The 19,261-nt window shown below is 39.8% G+C and overlaps 1 protein-coding gene across 1 annotated transcript; it reads right to left on the bottom strand.

Annotated features, from left to right (window-relative positions):
• Window positions 1-701: 701 nt before the first annotated feature.
• Window positions 702-19,261, bottom strand: LOC124288531 (ras-related protein Rab-5B-like). The gene is made up of 6 exons (XM_046725055.1): window positions 18,915-19,261; window positions 5,936-6,093; window positions 4,708-4,859; window positions 3,997-4,122; window positions 2,516-2,609; window positions 702-2,007 (listed from the first exon to the last, which is right to left on the bottom strand). The coding sequence occupies exons 2-6, from the start codon at window positions 6,069-6,071 to the stop codon at window positions 1,901-1,903; spliced, it is 615 nt and encodes a 204-aa protein (XP_046581011.1). The 5' UTR covers window positions 6,072-6,093; window positions 18,915-19,261; the 3' UTR covers window positions 702-1,900.

The raw sequence follows: 19,261 nt of genomic DNA, 5'->3' as shown, positions 1-19,261 counted from the left end.
ATTTTATAGGGCTGGTCCTTGTGAACAGCACATGCAGCATGAGTTGCATGAAAAACATTTCCTGGGTTCCATTCTGAGTTTGGGAAGGAATGTCTTTGCTCAGCTAGAGTTGGAGATGTTGTCAAAAATATACAATCAAAACATTAAATGAGTTTACAGTTATCGGTTTCTGCGAAGGAAGATTCCAAACTGACGGTTCTTTTGCTGCTTAGTATACTTTCAACATACAATATACAAAACAAAAACGAACTTGGTTTCTATGTAAACGTTTTTACTCGTTTTAAGTAAATACAATCAATGCTTATTGCAAGAAAAAAGTAGATGACTACAAATATTTAATTACATCACACATCTACATAATTAAAAAGGGTTTTTAAGCAAGAGCCTGATAAAAACATTCTAAATTTGGTTTCTAAGTATATACAGGGTATATAAGTACAGAATGCCGGAGAATATTTTTATGATTATTTAGTGTTTGTGTTGTCAGTGTCCTCGTACATAATCATTAGCAGACCACAAACATTAATATACATGGTTGATATACTTACCATGATTATGTTTATAATGACCTCATGGAAGAACATTCGCCCCATCAGTTCGTAAGGCAATAAGTGAGTAAAACGGAAAGGACGCCCCTTTCAACAGTATTCCAGCTACGTCACGGCATGTCAGCTAAATGAAGGAGGGAAACCCGGAAGTGGTACACGTTTATCATTTTAGTAAATGTCACAACCTCAGAGGGCGCTGACAGACCCAGGACCGTGATAACGGGGAATTAAGGATTCGAACCAGCGGATCCCTGATTAGTCGGGAGCGTTATATACGCCCTTAGCGACTTCGCCTCTGTTATCCTGACTTTCACATACGAGAGATCTACAAACATATTGATGGCACCGAAGTGGGAATACTTGTGACATCAGACTGACGCGTTTTCATGTGTATTGGGCGACATCTGCATGGAAGTTAGAACATTAACGTTTACGTTTTGGTTGTATCTTGTTGTATGTTTCTAAAACAAAAGAACCCAGCCTCTTAAACTGAACAGAATTGGATATTGCGCGGTCTTTAAATGTCGGAGAGATAACTGCGTGACTTTTCACGGCTGAAATACACAATCTTGCTTGGACTATACTGTTGATGTTAAAGGTGTTTAAGTTTAATCAGTTAACAGTGGGGTACAACCCAACACATTCAGCATCGTCAGATTGAAGTGAATATTGTTGAGGGCGTAGGCCTATATGAACGTCATAAGAGCGAAAAACATCTAAATAGATTAACAAAGTTTTAAACAATATTTTGTACAGGACAAATCACGAATCTCTTGAGTCAGCAGGTTGCTCGATGAATCAAGATTCGAGTGCTTTCTCTGTCTTAAACCTCGTAATGGTTAAAACACAATACATGATACATTTGTATAATATTGCATAATGATCTATAGTTATACATCAGCTTTACTTTAAAATGCACGTTCAGGATGGCCAGTGATATCGTGGCTCAGAATCAACTACATCCCAAAAAGCGTGACGTCACAGTATATGACGTCATGCGAGAGTGGCGCTAGGTGTTGCGTTCTTTGATCAATCGTAACACATGTGTTTGGTGGCCACATGCGAAGCAAGGTTAGTAATCAACTTTTTGACATATCCGAACTTTTGTCTTAATGAAACAGATATGTCATACAAGCCAGTGATAAAGGTCAATGTCTGCTCATAAATGTATTGTATGCGCTCGCTAAACCATATTATACCATATAACGGCGATATTACTATGTACACTGTAATGTTAAGACTTCAAGATTATTGATGGTACTAAATATATTACAGAGCTGCTGAGTGGAAGTGTTATCACAGTTCCTTTACCAATCGAGTATATTTTACAGATCTGTCGATTATTTGGTTGCTTAGCAACAACCTTTCTTCTTTTCGCCTTCATCCCCTTTTAACCTCACTCCATCTCTGTTTCCTTCCAGCGAGCCGCCCTGGTCGAGTCTACGGGCCAGTTTATGTGCTGTAGAATATATAAAGGGAAGCCGTCAATCTGTTAGTGAATCGTGGTCGATTGGCTCGTAGAAATACCGAAGAAAAGCTTCCGTTAGAGAACCACATAAATATTCATCGTTAATAACTGGGGGCTACGAATCGCCCAGTAAGAAAAAGTTTACCGACGTGACCTGTCGGACTTCAATCTTTAATCAAAGTGATAAACGTTGTTTTTTATGTCAGTTTTCACGATTTAATGCTTTATAATTTCGTGTACAATGAAAGTTACACGTATAAGAAGATAGGCGTCCGCTTGTCAGCAGAAGACCCGGGTTCGATTCCCCGCGTGGGTACAACTTGTGAAGTATATACTTGCATATACAATACGGAAACATACAAGTTGGAGAAAGAAAACATGCAAAGATGACTGATTCGTTTCATACCAAAATTTCAATGATTTCCGAAATAATGCCTTTTGCCCTCTCGAAGTTCAGTGAATATGATGGACCATCAAATCAGTACCAAGTTCGACTTACCGACTTTAATGAATATGTCATTGACGCCCATTCCGGTTTTAGCACTGGTTTCGGCAAATATCAGCCCATTATCAGCCGAGTATGCTTGTGCGTCCTGAAACAACCACAGGAACAGGAAGTCACAAAGTATCTCAATTTAAAATATATGTTAGAAATTACTATAATAAATGTAAATCATAATTAGACGTTCAGTTTGAAAGGACCTAATTTGGACCTGCCTTAACGGAGAATACTAACGTAAACAGTTTCTATCATAGAATTAAGGGCATTCTAAAAGTCACCTTCCGTGATTAAAATTGAACAAAACGTTCGTAAAATCGTTATAAAAGCACAAAAACGTACTCTCAAATGAAAAATAGGATAATTATTCATCTGATACATTTTTGCGCAGTCTTGAAGATCATTTCCAGAACGTCTATTTTAAAACAGAAGTAATCCGTAGCTCTACTCTCTCTAATTTTTTCTTAGAATATGAACAAGTTTGTAAACTTTAAATTCGACAGAACGGTTTATGGGAAAATAATTATTATTATTTTAAATCCCAAAGCTTTGTCCATACAGGAGATATTTGTGCCATCGTTGACAGTGTAGTATATCCCAGGAAATGTATGCCTGTCAACGTCTTTCACTGATACAATGGCCCACATATAAGTACTTAACGTAAGTGATGACATCCTGTTGAAGGGTATTTTAATGTAGAGGCCCTGTGTAGCATTGTTCAGCCAGTGGAGTGGTGAGTGGTCGAATGGCCGTGTGTGTGACAATGATCTCTTGATATGCTTATAACTTTGTATTAAGTGTGGTGTCGGTGACTAATATGACGTGTGTATATATTGCTATGTTCACGCGCGCTGGGCAACATGTGGATGTTGGGTGGAATACATGATCTGATATTGATATTTTGTGTGATTTGATGCTCTGTTTACTTCCTCTGGTCTACCCATGATTGGGGAGTGTAATACAACGTTCTGTTAGTAATATTCCATGTGTGTCTTATTGCTCTGTTCATGTCCGCTGAGGTAAACGTGGAACTGGGATGTAATTAATATTCCATGTGTGTCTTATTGCTCTGTTCATGTCCGCTGAGGTAAACGTGGAACTGGGATGTAATTAATACAACGTTCTGTTAGTAATATTCCATGTGTGTCTTATTGCTCTGTTCATGTCCGCTGAGGTAAATGTGGAACTGGGATGTGATTAATAATCCGTGTGTATTTTATTGTTGTTATGCATAATCCCGCGGTATTTAATTGCTCTATTATGTATAATCCGTGTGTATTTTATTGCTCAATTACGTAGTCGCTGCAGAGTGTAGCATAATGATGTGTTTTGTATTGTGTATTTCTGTTCGCGTCCTCTGAGCTAAGCGTGGATGTGGGGTATTGTACAATATTCTGTTACTTATGTTCTATGTGTATGCATAATTACGACGTCCACTGAGCTACACATATCTGCCGAGAACAGAGCAATGTTCTGTGTACCTCTGTCAGAACGGCTCTGTTTGGCCCAGCCATGTCCGCCTTATTCCCCGCCAGAACCAGAACTATCTGGGAGTTGGCCTGTTGTCGTAGCTCGCGTATCCATGACAACGCCCGGTTATAAGAATTCTGGAACCAGAGAATAGTGAGCGAGTGAGTATAGTTTTACGCCGCTTTTAGCAATATTCCAGCAATATCATGACAGGGGACACCAGATGGGCTTCACACATTACGGGGAATCGAACCCGGGACTTCTGCGTGACGATCGGACGTTTTAACCATAAGGCTACATCATCGCGCCGGAACCAGTGTATATGCTAAAATCTTTTACCAGAAACTTGGAACCTACGCATGCAAATGTTCCCAATAAAACCCTTCTTCGTGCCCCTCCTCACAGTCACTCCCACCTCCTACGATAACAAACCTAGAAGGTCCAAACTCAACGAGTGAGTGAGTGAGTTTAGCATTACGCTGCTTTTAACAATATTCTAGCAATATCATGGAGGGGGACACCAGAAATAGGCTTCATATTGCACCCATGTGGGGAATCGAACCCGGGTTTTGTCCTCGTCGCGTGACGAGCGAACGCTTTAACCGCTAGGCTACCCCCACCGTCCCCCAAACTCAATTATTAACACACTGCCGTCATAAGGATAGGGGAACTGTCGTGAAACAAATAATATTTCGAGGTGTTTTCACAATCCCATGACTTACAGCGCTTGTGACATCGTAGACGACGATCGCGGCTTGGGCTCCTCTATAGTACATGGGAGCCAGGCTGTGGTAGCGCTCCTGCCCCGCCGTGTCCCAGATGTCGAACTTGATGGAATGGTTGTCCACATTGGTGGTTTGTGTGAGGAACGCAGCTGAAAGTAACGGTAAATGGGTAAATTGTGTAGTATTGAAAACGCTCAAAGTAATCTGTTACTTATTGATTACACCGTTTCATGTGAGCGAGTAAGGTCTTACGCCGCCTTCAGCAATATTCCTGCATTATCACGGCGGGGGACACCAGAAATGGGCTCCATACATTGTACCCATGTGGAGAATCGAACCCTGGTCTTCAGCATGACGTGCATTAACCATCAGACTATTTAACCGTCCCATTAACACAATTCCAGCAATGTCATGGCTTGGCACGAAATTTGAATTACACATAATGTTGGTCATTGAGTGAGGAAGATTTTACGCCTCTTTCAGCAATAGTCCAGCAATATCACGGCTGGGGACACCAGAAATGGGCTATACACATTGAACCTTCGTGAGGAATTTAACCCGGAAATTTGGAGAGACAAGCGCATTTTCAGTCACTATGCTACCCCACCGCCCCAAGTAATTTTGAAGATGAACAGGTGTTTTTGCGTTGGGTTTATCTTCCATAGGAAAAATTGTCTACTGTCTTTCGCTAAACCTGTTGGTTATTAAAACTAGGTTATTCGACTCCCAAGCTTCGGTAAATTAAGGGTGCCAACCTCAGTTTGATATGCTCTACGCCGGGACCTTGTAAGTGGCATCCAGATAAGATTTCTTCCTTGCAGAATTTGAGAAATCAAAAGCTTTGGAAATGTGAACATATGGTTAAATTACTGGTACAAATAGACTAACAGCTAGTCTCTGAAATAAACATATTTTACAGAAAGCATAAGTTTCTATATTAAAATTATAAATACAATAAAAAGGAGCCCAGGGACTTTCTTCATTTTCAGCCTGATGCTGTGGAAATCTAGACTTGCCACATTTTCTAGACTTGCGTGGGCTTTCTTGGATATATTTGCTTCAGGGTCTGTACGACAGACTATGATACTAACTGTGTACACCGATACGAATCAAGATTTCTTAAACTGGATGCCAGGACAAATACAGCGGTATGCTGGATGCGTATGCGTATCCTAGAAGATGCGTTTATGTGTGATGGGGTGGTATAACATTTGCATCAACTCACCTCCAATCGTAGCCTCGCTGTTCTCGTGGAACTCCCCACGAACAAACCGGAGCGCCAAGCTGGACTTTCCTACCCCTTGGTCGCCTAGCAACACCAGCTTCACGTGCTGGGTTTTCGATTTTGGTTGATTGCTCATCACCCCTACAGACCGACAGTCCCTGTAAACGACGGAACGACAGTTACATCACGTCCTCTACAGCTGTACTGTACTGCTACATCACACTGACACTGTGTCACCACATCCCTCTTGGCAGGAACAGTACGAAGTCTTAATGATGCCACATGTTTTTGCACGAAAATTGCGAAATATATCAATTAATAGTTTATTTTTTCGAAATTCTTTGTTAAACGACTTGATACAAGGAAATAATATAAATTTCGAAATTATAATCGAAATAGCTAGAAAACAATTTCGACAATATACGAAGAAGTGAAAGAGACCTTTTGGTTCCAAAGATATGTTAATGGTACCAAAGTAGCATCATTACACTTACATAACACAGCTCTTAAAGTTAACACAACAGTTAAATTCGAACAAGCAAGAACATACATTTATGGTTAACCCAAATATGCCTCGTCAAGGATATAAACTATATCCCATTTCAATTCGATGCAGTGCGTCAGTAATTCTGTTGATAGTACTAAGCAATCTTGTAGCCAAATAAAACGGGAGACACCGAGCGGCTTCACGGTTTGTGAGGAATAGAACTCGTGTATTCTGGTTGGCAAGCGAACACTTTACTCTCTAGACTACTCCACTACATAACTAAGTAGATATGCGACGGCTGAAGAGATCAGTGTGACACCAGGTGTAAGCATGCCCTGCCTCACATGCCACTAACACAGTTTGCATCAAAAACTTCCCATTTGGTCACTCGCGTTATCATACTTACATTTGAAGTTTTGACAAGAGTAACAGGGTATTGTAGCTCACCTGGATATGTTATCGTCAATATATAGTCATTAGTCCGCACTATGTAACATATTTTATATTTGGGATTACTCTTTCTCAGTAAGGTACAGATTCTAACACTTTTGTTGCGTTGGGTCCCATCCGGGATTCGAACCCACACCCTCAGAACCAGGCATCTAATCGCAAGCAAACAAAGTCAGCCGCATAACCGCGGCTTCCAAAAAAATGAAGGTCGGACAACTGGTAGTCCAGACTACGGACTTTGTGTACCCCTCTGATAAGTGTGAATTGGCACGGCTCCCGCGGTCGAAAACTATAAATACACAGTGCCATCTAGAAATTGGTAAAATGTTCTGTACAAACAGATGATGTCATCATAAGAAGTAACATACATAAGTTGAGCCAATTTCAGAGGAGAAGACGTTTACAGAGGCGTTTTGGGATGGTTGTCATGGCGGCCATATTGAAATTCGGATTCGAAACTTGATTTAGGTTGTCACCATTGGAAACAAGTATGTGAGTGAGTGAATATAGTTTTACGGCGCATTCAGGAATATTCCAGATATATGACGGCGGTCTGTAAATAATCGCGTCTGGACCAGACATGCCAGTAATCAACAGCAAGAGCATCGCTCTACGCAATTGGGATATGATGACATGTGTCAACCACGTCAGCGAGCATGACCACCCGATCCTGTTAGTCGCCTTTTACGACAAGCATACAATACTGAAAACCAATTCTAACACGGATCTTCAAGGGTCACAAGTATGTGACTGACTGACTGAGTTTGGTTTTACGCCGCTTTCAGCAATATTCCAGCAACATCGCGGCGGGGGACACCAGAAATGGGCTTCACACATTGTACCCATGTGGGGATTCGAACCCGGGTCTGCAGCGTGACGAGCCAACGCTTTAACCATTAGGCTACCCCACCGCCCAACAAGTATGTGAAGCTTCAGCTTTAATAGTCTAGCGGTGTTTACGACGCGTGACGTCAAACAGGCTATAACATAAGCCTACTAGTCCTAAAATCAAGCTTAAAATCGGCAGTCATAATGTAATCATAATTATGAATTTGATGATGCCAAAATTCCGAAAAACCGGCTGCCAATATTCCGAAAAAACGGCAGTCATTTCAACGTTCGTAATAATTGCAATACCAATATTTGAAAGTTTCTTGCAAGTTGTAAGTTCGACGTTTCCAGTGGTCGAAAAGGGCCTTTCCAATCCTTTGAAATAAATGAAACTGAGGAAAGGGCATTAATGTTGGTGAAGAGACAGGGCAATTACCTGGACTGGCCTAGGTGTCCAGAGTAACGACAACCGTTAGCAACATCAACGACGATCAACTCGGCCATACCTGAGATGCATGTAATACTGCCGTGCAACAACACAACCTCCTTAACTAGTTGTAAACACACCTCGTATGACCATTGATGACTCCGAGTTAGTATATAGACATGAGTCATGTTGATTGTAAGGAGACAATCGTGTCAGCTATATACAATTTCGTGCCTTACTTTCTAAGATAAGTCAGAATATCTTACTTTTCGTGACAATAGGTTGATACCGGCAAATCTGAAATATGTGCTGCGATATAAAATGTATCTGTTGTGGGAGTGTAGAAGGATAACTACGATCAAAGGGAGATAACTCTTGTTACCATAGCGCAAACATTCACGGTTGTGTAATCGATTGTCAATTGATTTTACATTTTAGCCCTGTTCACATGAGCAGATCCTATCAACTACAATGAGTCATCGACATGGACATTAAAACTCTATAAAAACCCACTCAGGTGAGAAACACATTGAAAACATATTAAAATTTCGAAAATTGGCTGATGTAAAGTATTTCGCACGATAAATACATCAGTTTACTCGAAACATGAATAATGAATGTTATTTTAACGTTACATGGGTTAAATACAATTACAAGCATTGATATAACCATTTTAGAGAGAATAACAACGCATTGCTGTATGTGGTTATATAAGTAATATACGAGACCCACTGACCTACTTCCAACAACACACTAGATGCCTGCCTGCGTCAGCCCTTATTTAAGCCATGACGAAGGGTTCAGCATGGGTGATGGCGACTAGTATGTCGACCTACGGATAATTATTGTCAAGTTCCGTGATTGACGGATTAACATACCTCCAGCATACATGGAATACACACCAGAACAGTCACAATATTTCAGATTTGTCAAATTTGAAAATAAATATTGAATAATATCGTACATGAAATTATTACCTTGTCTGGTACGTGTGTTTATCAATGAGTGCATGTGTTTACATAGTGATGTCACGGTGTAGTATTTCCGCATAAACTGATATCAACACAACGAGCAAGGATTCTGCTGCACTGGGGTGCAATAAAGATATACTATCACGTGTACAATAGGGAAAATACCAAGTAAGTTTATTTGATAGGGACAAAACGTGTTGCTGTCATGTCCGTATGACCTGGCAGAACGTGTTTTGATTGGAAGCGGCAACTTGGTTATTATTATTATCATTATAATTGTTGCTGCTGCTAGCGTCATCATTATCACGACGACGACGATTATGATGATGATGATGATGACAGCAGCAGCGATGATGATGTGAATAAGTACTTTCAAATAGTCTTGAAACTTCAGCAAATCAATCAAGTCAGTCTTCCTACCGATAAACTACAGTAAACTTCCCGACTCCTAAGAACAAAAACAAGAACACTATCGAGGTTACATTTATCTTTGATGATACTTCTAATACTGCAATGTTAATTATCATTGTTGTCATTATCTCTACATTTTATCTCAGATTTCTCCACGTGGCAGACAGTTGGGGTAGCCTGGTGGTTATAAAGTTCACTCGTCAGGTCGAAAGTCCGGGTTCGATTCCCCACATGAGTAAAACGTGTGTCGTCCCTTTCAGGGATACCCTGTGATCCGGGTTAGAATTGATCTTCAGCAACCCATGCTTGCCGTAAGAGCCGATTGTCGGGATCGGGTGGTCAGACTCGCTGACTTGGTTGACACATGTCATCGTGTCCCAACTGCGTAGATCGATGCTTATGCTGTTGATAATTGGACTGTCTGGTCCAGACTCGATTATTAACATATAGCTACAATATCGCTGAGTGCAGCGTAAACAACCAACCAACCAACCTTTCTGGTGCCATGCGCCTATTTATTGCTAACATTTTGCTTAAAACGTAAAAAAGTCCACAAGGCGATGATGACCATGCTAAAATGTCAGTTGAATACGTGCAGGTAGACATATCAGTAACCTAATATATTCACTACTTTTATGATAATTGATTCTGAAGTAGCACATTAATTCCACACAAACGTAAGCATGCACTTAAACATTGATTTAACATAAAAATTACAAAAGTTATCAAACGTCATTCGACTGAAATTCATGAAAGTGAAACACACAACTATGTTGCTCGAACTAATTAAATCACCATCGAATAACCTTTCTTGCCTCTTTTATTTGTAACCACCATCAAACATTGGTGTAACTTTCTTTTGTCCGGTAGCATAGATGGACTGGCACTGACGTACCCACAGCATTCAATCCACGCCTCACGCCTTAAATCACATTTACCAAAATTCTGAACTCCAGGAAACAATGGAGTTTATCAGATTTATCACATACATCTATCTATCTATTATCATCGAGACGTAAGTGTGATGCACTTTACTGTCCCTGACCTGTGACCTTTACGTCCATAGTTGAATGTACGGAAGTGAGATAACAGACAGGTTGTGTGGATGGGGGATGCTGTTCACATCCGATTCATACCAGGCTATGTGTTGAGGAGAGAGAATTGCCAATTACTAATGTATTATTTCACATACGAAAGTACCGTGTCATGTTACAGAGCGAGAGTCAACTCCATGGTGTTAAGTGGATTTCTAAATGATACACGAGGGGATAGCTCACGAACATTTCCCCTCTTCATACGCATTCTCAAACTTGACTGTGAGGATGACATTGTGAATTCTTAAACTCGTTAAAAACAATGAGGTTTAGTTTTACGCCGCTTTTAGCAATATTCTAGCTGGTGGGAACACCAGAAATGGACTTCACATATTGTAAACATGTGGGGAATAGAACCCGGGTCTTCGGCGTGACGAGCGAACGCTTTAACCGCTAGGCTACCCCACGACCCTTGTAAAAAGCAGACACAAATTACTGAGAGACAAAGCTGGGTTTAACTTGGCTTTGAATAATATAATGTCACGGCGTGTCTGTTTAATGTGGGAGGAGAGCCCGAAGTCATGCCATCTCAGGATGTCTACTAGTTTTGTACAAACCCCGAACACGGGTATAGAGGTGACAAACCTAAAAGCATATTCATCGAGAGAAAAAGACACACTAAAAACAATTTACTGAATGAAGTAAGTGTATATAAATATTCTGCCATAATGTAATTTCGTGAATGTGTGAGTGGGTGAGTTTAGTTTTACGCTGCTTTTTGCAATATTCCAGCAATATCACTGCGGATTTGTCAGTGAACGACAGTAGAACCTTATTGCCTGATTTGACAATGGGTATTCGAGGTCAACAAACATTTACAATTAGGACGGCGTCATCGTCTCACAATGAAAAAAATATGTTTGGGAATATCTTCGCATGATGTTAAACATAACAAGCGTCATAAAACAAGTTATTGAAGAAGACAAGAACGTATAACTGATCATTGGAAAGGAACACATGAAAGTACAAATGTTCCTGTATTAATCCCAGACTTTCACCCACAGGGCAACACAAAGTAGGGAAGAGACCTGGATACAGGAACAATAGTACTTTCCCGTGTTCCCTTATTTATTTCCATCAGTATATATGAGCATCACGGAAAATATTTGCTTTGTTGGAGTCCAAACACATTTCCTGTTTATGACTCATCATGCAGAGCATTGTCACACAGTGGTAACTAGTCCACAGGTTGCATATAGTGGTAAGCAGTCCACAGGTTGAATATAGAATTGTGCATTAATCAGGAATTGCCTATTTCTTTGAATACATGATTGTGTGAACAAATTCGGGGTAATCTGAAATATGGTTTTATAATCTTTCGTCTTTAAAGCAGTAGGGGTGTTGGGGTACCCAAATGGTTAAAGCGTCCGCTCGTCACGCTGAAGACCGGGTTCGAATCCCCACATGGGTACAATGTGTGAAGCCCATTTCTGGTGTCCCCCGCCGTGATGTTGCTGGAATATTGCTAAAAGCGGTGTAAAACCATACGCAATCACTCACTTTCAAGCAGTCACGTGACAAGACTGGTAACTATTGTCAGTTTAGTGTCATTATCGTCACCCTCTGTCAATATAGTCAATTTATGTCAATATGGTCACCACCATGTGTCAGTTTAGTGTCATTATCGTCACCCCCTGTCAATATAGTCAATTTATGTCAATAGGGTCACCACCATGTGTCAGTTTAGTGTCATTATCGTCACCCTCTGTCAATATAGTCAATTTAGTGTCATTATCGTCACCCCCTGTCAATATAGTCAAATTATGTCGATATGGCAACCACCATGTGTCAGTTTAGTTTCGTTATCGTCACCCTCTGTCAATATCGTCAATTTATGTCAATATGATCACCACCATGTGTCAGTTTAGTGTCATTATCGTCACCCTCTGTCAATATCGTCAATGTATGTCAATATGATCACCATTATATGTGAGTTTAGTGTCATTATCGTCACCCCTGTCAATATCGTCAATGTATGTCAATATGGTCACCACCATGTGTCAGTTTAGTGTCATTATCGTCACCCCTGTCAGTATCGTCAATGTATGTCAATAGGGTCACCACCATGTGTCAGTTTAGTGTCATTATCGTCACCCTCTGTCAATATCGTCAATGTATGTCAATAGGGTCACCACCATGTGTCAGTTTAGTGTCATTATCGTCACAATATCGTCAATTTATGTCAATATGATCACCACCATGTGTGAGTTTAGTGTCATTATCGTCAGTATCGTCAATTTATGTAGGGTCACCACCATGTGTCAATAGGGTCTCCACCATGTGTCAGTTTAGTGTCATTATCGTCACCTCTGTCAATATCGTCATTATCGTCACCACCAGTGTCAGTTTAGTGTCATTATCGTCACCCTCTGTCAATATCGTCAATTTATGTCTCAGTTTAGTGTCATTATCGTCACCCTGTCGTCAATGTATGTCAGTGCATTTATGTCAATATGATCACCATTATATGTGAGTTTAGTGTCATTATCGTCACCCCTGTCAATATCGTCAATGTATGTCAATATGATCACCACCATTTATATGTGAGTTTAGTGTCATTATCGTCACCCCCTGTCAATATCGTCAATGTATGTCAATATGATCACCATTATCGTATGTATGAGTCATTATTAGTGTCATGTCAATCGTCAATATGGTCACCACCAGTGTCAGTTTAGTGTCATTATCGTCACCTCTGTCAATATCGTCAATGTATGTCAATATCGTCATCACCATGTATATGTCACCACCATGTGTTTAGTGTCATTATCGTCACCCCCTGTCAATATCGTCAATGTATGTCAATAGGGTCACCACCATGTGTCAGTTTAGTGTCATTATCGTCACCCTCTGTCAATATCGTCAATGTATGTCAATATGATCACCATTATATGTGCCATTAGTTTAGTGTCATTATCGATCACCACCATGTGTCAGTTTAGTGTCATTATCGTCACCCTCTGTCAATATCGTCAATGTATGTCAATATGATCACCATTATATGTGAGTTTAGTGTCATTATCGTCACCCCTGTCAATATCGTCAATGTATGTCAATAGGGTCACCACCATGTGTCAGTTTAGTGTCATTATCGTCTCCCTCTGTCAGTATCGTTAATTAATGTCAATATGATCACCACCATATGTCAATGTCGGCAATTTATGCCAGTATTGTCACAGTGTAAATATCGTTAACTTATGTCAATATCTTTACAACATGTCAGTATCATAACACTCTGAAAAGCGATTATTGTTTACGTTTTTTCTGGGACAGTTACTTTTTTCGATATAATCAAATGACCGCAGTAGCATATCAATGATCTTTCTCTAAAGATGCTGCCAGTTTTTCCGTCAAAAAATGTAAAGCAACTTGTAGCAAAATATATGGATAATATAAAACATTGCACCAGTGTTTCTACTGTAATATGATGTGCCTGTTCCATTGTTAGTGAATCACGATTTTCAGATACTGATGTTACACAGCTGTGTAGCATTGATATACGTGTTATCTAACACGTTGGCAGTCTGTACGAACGTACACTGTCATCACTTATAAATAGATATATTTCATCCGCTTTGTTACATATAAATTGCCACGGGAAAGAAATTAGGCAGCCGAGATTGATGGTGGGTGAAACAAATGTGAAATAGTTTGTTTTGTATTTTATAAGGTATTATAGTTGTGCTCTTGACCTGACGTTTGTGTATTTATTTCAAGTCTAAGCTTTCTTTCGCCCGATAGTTTACATAACGTTTCCTTACGGACCTATGTTGCTCATCGTTTACTGATGTTTTGAATTGAGAACTATCATAATTTAAACTGCTAGACATATCTTTCATTATTCTCTCTCTCTCTCTCTCTCTCTCTCTCTCTCTCTCTCTCTCTCTCTCTCTCTCTCTCTCTCTCTCTCTCTCTCTCTCTCTCTCTCTCTCTCTCTCTCTCTCTCTTTCTTTCTTCTGAATTTGCAATCGTACTACTGACACAATGATCACCTTAGTACAAACGTTAATTTCCCTATACGTTGTATTTCCCTATACGGTGTATTAAAATATGCTGTGCAATGCTACTTTTACTGCCAAGCGTGATATCAAGTGAAACACTTCACGAAGAAAAAAAGACATGACGACAAGGAAGCAAAGTTCACGGTGACCAAACAACAGAACTGATAGAAAATGGTTAAGTTACAAATCTCTCTCGGTAGGTTTTTCTTTGAGCAGTCATACTGTATTTAAATTCGGTACGTTACAACATACAGAAAATTACATTAAAACGAACAACCAACCTTATTATAACCAACTGGCAAATATAACTGACTGTTTTGGTCCCAATCACTAGATGTGTATGTTAGTCGAATTGCGTATTCCGAACTACGGTTATTACGAACTACAGTTTGTGACCGCCTTGGCATTCGTTATAACCGTGTATTTTGGAACACAGTACGTAAAGGAATATAGCATATAAATGCTGTACATTATTTTGTAACTGGTGATGTACTGGTAAGGCAACTGTATGGGTCATGTAGTTACTCATCACCCCCATCATGGATGATCTATGTGACATAACACGGCTTCGTGTTGAATGTATGGCACTGTGCAGAGTTGCGTCCCTTTGGCGTAACAGAAACCTATGATCGAGAGTTCGGAATCCTACTTCAATAGAACCATTCCCATACTCACGGGTGTCAATAAAGTTGTAAACGTCTGCGATCTCTAGCATCAAATGGACACGACGTAACTAGCTGAACTACCGTAAAACTGGCATAAAACACGACTCATTCATTACCGTATGACGCCGCTATTCGAATTAAACGTTGGACTAGTTCTGAAATGGACCTTTGTTATGGATAATGAGCAAACAGAAAAACAATAGAAAACACGTCAAATGAAAAAGAAAATTCGCCAAGTTCTAAATTCAAATTAAGATAGTATGCGTTTATCCTATATTGAGCAGACTCAAGTACGACACGTCACACGCTACACAACAAACACACATTAGATTACACTCCATACCAAAAAAAGGTAAGTGGCCTGTACAATCAAAACACATTTGATCAAAGTATAGTTGAGGAGTGAATAGTGTGAACGATCCGAATTCCAGTTCCAGTTTTCACAGTTGATACGACGCCGGTTTCTATGGTAGCACTCGAGTAACAGTCTGCTTCGTTGGTTTCATTCATTAATTCATTTATACATTATCACATAATTATCAAAAATATCTTAATCAATTCAAATTACCGCTTTTTCTACACATGATCATCGATTCTCTCACCTCATCAACTAAACTTCACTGTTAAAATTCTCACAGTCTCTCGCCTTTTCTTCATCACAAAGTATCCCGTCGGTAATTCGGTGATGCTTCGACTAATATTCCAGATCGTTTCAGGACACAAGTTTTGTATAAATGTAATGTGGTACAGCAGCAGCCTGGCGTGTGTTTTACACTCATTGTACAGGCATCCTCAAAAAGTATATTTTTTGCAATGATTCCTCATACATTTGTTCCTATCACTGGGACATAATATTTTCATCTATTTGAACACATGGCGTCATCCTTTTCTTTGTTGGTGGGGTAGACTAACGCTTAGTCTCTGAATATATATAATTTTGATAGTAACAAATAGACCCATTTAAATTTAAAAGGAGCCCCAGGGAGACCAGAGATTTAGAACCTGAGGAAATCTAGACTTGCTTTATTTAGGGCTTTAGCACTGCAGATAGGGCTTGGCGGTAGGGAAAATAATGTGGTTCAGGGACTGTGAGACACACTGGGGGTAGGGGTATGCCTGGTGCGTTCTTTTTACGTGTGACGTTTAAATCATGTTTTTCGACGTTTTGACGTTGTAATCAAATTCACGTGTTTTATGATTTCAGAAAATTAAGTAGATTCATATGGTCAAGTCTTAATATCTTTGCATGCCATCACTTGCTTGAAAACAGTGTTGGCATCAACACCGTAACGTTGCATGTATTGTAATAAAGATTTGTATACCCATATAACTTTCAACCCTACTTGTCTTACACAAGGCATGTCAATAAGGCATGCCCTGTGAATAAACAAATTATGAACTGAATCCGTCTCAAGTCTGAGTAATTTGGCAAGTCTAGATTTGGATTTTATTTATATTGTTTAGATGTATGTATTTAAATACGATAACGATAATTCCGGGACTAAATATTGTCGCAGGGTACACAGTTGACCCTTGTGTGTGTGTGTGTGTGACCTAATTACAATAACACCAATACGGGTATTAGTCAAGATCAAGAGTTTTACAATACAAACGTGCGTGCAAGCAGTTCTCAAGCCAGTAATACCGTAATATGATACTGGTGCATTGTTAAGAACAATGCGATATGACGTCTAACATATGTTCATAGGGTCACAGAATCATACATTTACGTCATGAAGGATACGTTGATTCATTGAATGACCTCTGTGCACATTATGTCACTACAGGTTTTTTTGAAAAGGTAATGCATGAAGAACATTATTTTTAGTTATATACATTATATAGTTTATTTCAGTCATATCCATAAGGTGGTTAAACGCTTTGTAGCATCTGCCTGTGTGTGTGTGTGCGTGCGTGCGTGCGTGCGTGTGTGCGTGCGTATGTGAGTGAGAGATTTTTCAGGGGGTCACCCATTTTGTTCTGGGAGCGGGGGCAGCAATTTTTACACACGTACTAGGAGGGGAGCAGCAATAACAATATGTTTAAAATTATGCTTAGAAATAATGGAAAGGGGAGGGGTTTTGACTGATTTTGTACATGACATGCAGGGGGTCATTTATTTTGTACATAACTGTTCGAGGGGTGTGGAGTCATTCACATTGTACATGCTTCTCCATGAAAATCATTATCACCCTCCCCACTAGCCATAAATTATGAACGGTCCCTTACTCGCTTGTGCACCAGTGCAAAATACATCAAGCGCACTTAATCCAGACGGGATTGTTCACGTCATTGGAATCTCATTGTGACGTTAAATAGGAATGACGTCACACTAGGATTAATTGTGGTTTTCTTAGACTACGGTTGTTATCAGTGCATGTTCCTAAAGGGGAGGTCAAGAGGACAGGAAATCGTGGGTAATAAATGCTTCCACTCTTGTACGTGTGTGTCATACGGATTTTACGAAACTTGTATGTAAATTCCTGTATTACTCACGCTCTCGCTCGGGAAATATAAGACTTCTTTCTTTCTTTTCGAAGTCGTTTCAGTTTGTGAATCATCTCTAGCCATGTCTGTCCATAGTATTGTCATAACAGCTTTGGTAATGTTGTCTTCGACATGCCCCATATATACGCTAATTAAGACTTATCAATGTAATGCTTTCATTACATGTCTATTAAAATTGATTTACTTATCTCAAAATTGACATATGCTTCCTCTTTTGCTCAACTGATCTATTATTCCATTAATGGTTAATGTCACATAATCAGCATCAATATATTTGATAACAGCTAAAAGATAAGATTGTTAACTCTTAATTCTCTAGAGTTAACATTATTCTTGTGGGTTAAGAAGCTTTAGCTTCATTGGACAATTCTACTGTAACAAAAGGTAAATTCCCTTTGTAAAATAATGGTGGGGGTAATAGAGGCGGGGAAAAGGGATGTGGTGGTGGGGGATTTTGGGATACAATCCTCAGATGGCGAACTTCTTTCACTTACTACATTTCACTGCTTGGGGTACACACTAACCTACTCGACATTAGCAATGGCGGATACCACATTAGTAGTGACGGATTATCATGCATGTAATCAGCATAGGTTAGCGTAAGCGAGATCGTTCAAATAAACACAGTTTGTTAAGTATATCTATCCGTTCTGCCTTCAGGGCTTCATTGTCGATAACTATGCGGCCAATCAGAAAGGTCACGTACACTGATTATGCACGTGTGCTTATTGTTATCACCATTCAGATAACACGATGTAACCGTTTGATATTTAATTATTTAATGTCGAATTATTTTGGTGTTTTGAAGTTTGACATTTAACTTCACGTGACGAGTACAGGTAGCTTCCTGTTTGGGTGTATTTTAATTTATGACACTGCCACGTTGTACACTTTCCGTCTTTGTTGTCACGTACACAGTATATTTCCCTTGTTAAACTTTCCATGCTTCAAACACACTCACAATAGAAAAGCTGTTCATGAGAGAGACTGTCACCGACAACCTGTTCGCTGCCTACATTACGACACGAAGGGTCAAAGGTCAACAAGTCCCTCAAGCGAAACTGGAGCAGTGTCATTTCAACCAGCCAGCCATTGTGGTGGACGAGAATATTACAAACTGCGCACATTACTCACCTCTAGTGTTGAATCATCTTCGAAATGAAACAGAATCTGTCAAACACGTTGTTTTCAATTCAAGTCAAATACACGCTCGGTGGATACGCCCCCTTACAGCGGATATAATCCTTCCGAGTTGTTTGACAAATATAAACCGTTGATGTACAACCCAGTTGAATGTTCCACGTTCCCCCACGACCCTCTTACTCAGTCATCCATTGAATCAGTAATTCTGTTGCTGAAGGCTGAAGTTATTACACACACGAGCAGACGTGAATATCAACTGGACTTCATTCCTACAATAGCTCCCCCTAGCGGTAGACGAACGCTTCGGCAAGCTATCCGCTGTATGCTGTAACACAGCA

Source organism: Haliotis rubra, unplaced genomic scaffold, assembly GCF_003918875.1.
Source record: "Haliotis rubra isolate DU_JTF1 unplaced genomic scaffold, ASM391887v1 Scf42, whole genome shotgun sequence".
Lineage (NCBI taxonomy): Eukaryota > Metazoa > Mollusca > Gastropoda > Lepetellida > Haliotidae > Haliotis > Haliotis rubra.
Note: the sequence above shows the minus strand (reverse complement) of the source record. Positions and strands in the feature narration are given on the sequence as shown.

Bases quoted from the DNA above. Each gene is read 5' to 3' on its own strand.
- LOC124288531 (XM_046725055.1), bottom strand. From the start codon at position 6,071: ATGAGCAATCAACCAAAATCGAAAACCCAGCACGTGAAGCTGGTGTTG. The intron at 4,123-4,707 runs GTAAGTCATGGG...CTCTGGTTCCAG, and splicing joins TCTACGATGTCACAAGCGCT to AATTCTTATAACCGGGCGTT. The intron at 2,610-3,996 runs GTACACAGAACA...TGGTTGTTTCAG, and splicing joins ACAGAGCCGTTCTGACAGAG to GACGCACAAGCATACTCGGC.